At 47.8% G+C, this 4095-nt stretch overlaps 1 protein-coding gene across 1 annotated transcript in view; it reads right to left on the bottom strand.

Annotated features, from left to right (window-relative positions):
* Window positions 1–1637, bottom strand: part of LOC101993251 (AP-3 complex subunit sigma-2) — a 39639-nt gene extending 38002 nt beyond the window's left edge. Inside the window, exon 1 of the mRNA XM_005357712.3 lies at window positions 1469–1637. Within this exon, the coding sequence (XP_005357769.1) occupies window positions 1469–1564 (96 nt within the window). The 5' untranslated portion in view covers window positions 1565–1637. The remainder of the gene's footprint in view (window positions 1–1468) is intronic.
* Between the last annotated feature and the right edge of the window lie 2458 nt (window positions 1638–4095).

The following is a 4095-nucleotide window of genomic DNA, read 5'->3' as shown; positions in this document are numbered from 1 at the left end:
TGAGTTCAAGACCAACCTGATCTATAGAGTGAGTTCCAGGACTGATTCCATAGCTACTGAGAAACCCTGTCTTGAAAAACCAAAAGTAAAAATAAAAAAGCAGCCGGGCGGTGGTGGCGCACGCCTTTAATCCCAGCACTCGGGAGGCAGAGGGATGCGGATCTCTGGGAGCTCGAGGCCAGCCTGGTCTACAAGAGCTAGTTCCAGGATAGGCACCAAAGCTACAGAGAAACCCTGTCTCAAAAAAAAAAATAAATAAATAAAAAAATAAATAAAAAAGCAAATTATTTTTCATTTATGACGAAAAAGGAATAAAAATCCTAGAGACATTTCTCCCTTGTCAACTCACCCAAGAGTAGGAAAGGTGGGGCTGAAGCCTGAATGTTTTCTAATTCCATTCCCCTTGGGTTTAACCAGTCTCTCGGTTTTGTATTTTGAAACCCAGCCACGAATAAAATGTTGGGGGACGGGAGACAAATAACGACGTTTGCGTTTTCCCAAAGGAAATGATTCTAGAAAATGAATATTGCTGAGCCATCCCGTGACAGCATTTGTTTAGTTATTTGCTTTCTTGAGATACGGTCTGGTGCAGTTTAAGCTGGCTTTGAACAACTGTCTATCCGAGGATAACTTTGAAGTCCTCATCCTTAGGACTCCATCTCCTGAGTTCTGAGCTTACTGGTGCACACCGCTACATCTGACAGCTTGTAATATACCTCATTTTATCCCCCCCCCCTTTTTTATGGTTTTTCGAGACAGGGTTTCTCTGTGGCTTTGGAGCCTGTCCTGGAACTAGCTCTGTAGACCAGACTGGTCTCGAACTCACAGAGATCCGCCTGCCTCTGCCTCCCGAGTGCTGGGATTAAAGGCGTGCGCCACCATCGCCCGGCTCGCTCCCCCTTTTTCAGACAGGGTTTGAGACAGTCTTGGCTGTCCTGGAACTCGCTTTGTAGACCAGGCTGGCCTCAAACTCCCTGAGACCCGCCTGCCTCTGCCTCTCAAGTGCTGGGATTAAAGGTGTGCGCCACTAACCCCCACCCCGGGTTAACCCCAATTTTGAAAGAGACTTTCTGTAATCTTACTGGGTAAAGGGTAGACCAACCCTGATAAGTCCCAGCCAACAATGAAGCAAGTAATTCCAGGAAGGAACTTCTCCCCACCTTGAGAAAACAAAAAACTTACAAGAACCCAAAGACCAGACTATCACAAAACTACGCTCATCAATTAAATTTAAAAAGAAAGCCTAAAGACAATGGTTTTTGTCGTCCAAGATCCCAGTGAGGCACACTGTGTACCGTGTCTGGCCTAAGACCCAAGGGAAAGTGTCAGAGCACAGAAGAGCCGGGTCCCCGGGAGGATGAGGCGGTGGGTCATGCACGGTGCAGGAGCCCGAGGTGCTGGCGAGCGCTGCTGCGCGCCGAGGGGAGGGGAATGGACGCGGGTGCGTGACGGGCCGGGCCGCACTCACAAAACGCTGGTAGAAGCGGACCAGTCGCGGCTTCCCATGGTTGTTGAAAACCAGAATCGCCTGAATCATCTTTGCCGGTCCCGCTTCTCTCGGCATCAGCTGCTCCAAGCAAGCTCCTCCTTCCGCCACAACAGGGCACTTCCGGTTGGTGCCCTGCCCAAAACTGCTCCCGGAAACATAGCCGTGGTGCCCTGGGGTCCGAGCACCGAGGGGTCCGGCCGCTCTGGCTCCCTGGAGAGGTTGGCGGGCTCGCCTGGGCACCACGGGTGTGGAAGCCCAGGAGCCAGCCTGATTATCAATCCGAGCCTGCCTAGGACATGAATCCCGTACTGGGCCCTTTACCCTGGTTCCATGACGAAGCCAACCGCGTCATCAACGCGGATCCAGAACGGCAACTCCAGCCAGCAACTGCGCCAGTTTGAGGGACCCGGAGGGAGCTTGCGTGGCTTCGCCGTCCTAACATTGGTCCAGCAAAAACTGGATTTTTATTTTTTAGTATTACAATGCTGCAATGAATTAGGAAAAAAAAAACTCGTACAGATGGTAAAGTCGAAATCACATGGGATTTTTCATGCAATCCCATTTAAAAGGTACGGTTGGTCTCGAACTGGTAACACCTTTTGTTCCCTTCTTTATTTGTATGTTGTTTTTTTGAAACAGGATCCCACTGTGTAGCCCTGGCTGGCCTCGAATTCAGATTCTCCTGTTCTCCTGTCTCTGTCTCTGTCTCTGTCTCTGTCTCTCTCTCTCTCTCTCTCTCTCTCTCTCTCTCTCTCTCTCCTAAAAGCAGGGATTAAAAACTTGCACCAATGCATACATCCCGGTGGGGGGAAGGGTTGTAAATAATTCAAATGGCCAATTGCCCTGAAGTGTGGCAAAATGATTCAGATGTTGAGTAGGGCAATTGAACTATAACACAATAGTCTGTAGTAAAATAATTTTAAGGATTTGGTTTTAATTGTGTATATGCATGTGTCTTTGTGCTGGTGTGAACGCATTTGTTTAGGTACCCTCAGAGCTAGAAGGGAGCACCGTGGAGCTGGCATTACACAGTTTAGCTGTGAACCACCCTTTATGAGTACTGGGAGCAACTCCAGTCCTTTGGGAGAAGTAGTTTTATCCATCTTTGCAGCCCTTGGCATAAACTAATTTTAATATGTGGTGTAGGGAGTATCATAGTTTGGCTGTGGAGCAGCACCAGTCCAAAAACTGTCTCTCACCTCTCCATATTTGCTGCAGCACACTGTCCCTATGCTCACGCAGGAACAATAACATAATAACAAAAAGGTATGGCGATGATAAAGCTAGGGTTGTAGCACAGGTGCTAAAGTGCCTCCACCAAACCCGGAGTTCCGTCTCCAGCCCTGTATAAATGCTGGTGTGATGGCACGTGCCTGTAATACTTGGTAGACAGAGACGGGAGGGAGAGGCAGAAGTTGAAAGTCATCAGCCTTCAAAAGGAATAGATACAGATACAGGGGCCAGTGAGATGTCTCAGCAGGTGGAGGTACTGTTGCCAGTTCTGACGACCTGATTTGGAGTCCCAGAACCCACGTGATGGAAGAACAAACTTCAGCAGGTTGTCTGTGCGCACACAGACACACACACACACACACACACACACGTGTGCATGCGCACACACAGTAAGTAATAAATGTAACCAAAACTATTTTTTAAAGAAGTAGATGCAGGCCAGACAGTGGGGGTGCATGCCTTTAATCCCAACACTCAGGTAGCAGAGGCAGGTGGATCTTTGTGAGATCGAGGCCAGCCCAGGCTACTGAGTGAATTCCAGGACAGCCAGGGATACACAGAGAAACCATGCTTCAAAAAGCAAAAAAGAAGAAGAAGAAGTAGTAGATGCAGGAAATGAAAAAATTAATTTTACTATAAGTAGAAGAAACGATAAAATATATTTAAGAATATTCACTTTATCAAATATTTGTTCAAAATCTTCACCCCCAGTCTGGCATGAGTAACATGAAATCAGTTCTCTCCTGCACTGGCCCTGAGGCCACAGTCTAGAACAGCCCTTTGGGGAAGCAACTTGGCAATATAGCAAGAATTTTACAAAAGATGCCTAGATTCCCAGTGACCTGACTCTGGACACCTGCTCCTAAATCATCCAAACACAGTGAGGAGCCCGCTGTAATGATGAACGCTTTAGTCTCAGCCTTGTGGAAGCAGAAGCAGGCAGATCTCTGTGACTCTGTGATCAGCCTGGTCTAAAGAGCCTCAAAAAAATATGACTGCAGCACTGACCGTCGTTACATAGTAACAATAGGAAGAGTAAAGTCCAATTTTACATGTAGACATATTAAAGAGGCAAGATAATAACAGTGTGAAGTTGTGGGTCTTTTCCACTTATTCAAGGTACCTGCGTGAGCCCCCAGATCCCTACCCAGCTTTGAACCAAGCACCTTTCTATCCTGGGAAGTGGGTTTTAACTCAGTTTCTCTAACTGCTAAACTGTAATCTATTTTGTTGTTGTTTATGTGGAGGGGTAGGTGCTTGTGAGCTGCAACATGAATGAGTGTGGAAATAGGCCAATAGCCGGGCGGTGGTGGCGCACGCCTTTAATCCCAGCACTCGGGAGGCAGAGGCAGGCGGATCTCTGTGAGTTCGAG

The sequence above is a fragment of the Microtus ochrogaster genome, chromosome 22 (assembly GCF_000317375.1).
Source record: "Microtus ochrogaster isolate Prairie Vole_2 chromosome 22, MicOch1.0, whole genome shotgun sequence".
Classification (NCBI taxonomy): domain Eukaryota; kingdom Metazoa; phylum Chordata; class Mammalia; order Rodentia; family Cricetidae; genus Microtus; species Microtus ochrogaster.
Note: the sequence above shows the minus strand (reverse complement) of the source record. Positions and strands in the feature narration are given on the sequence as shown.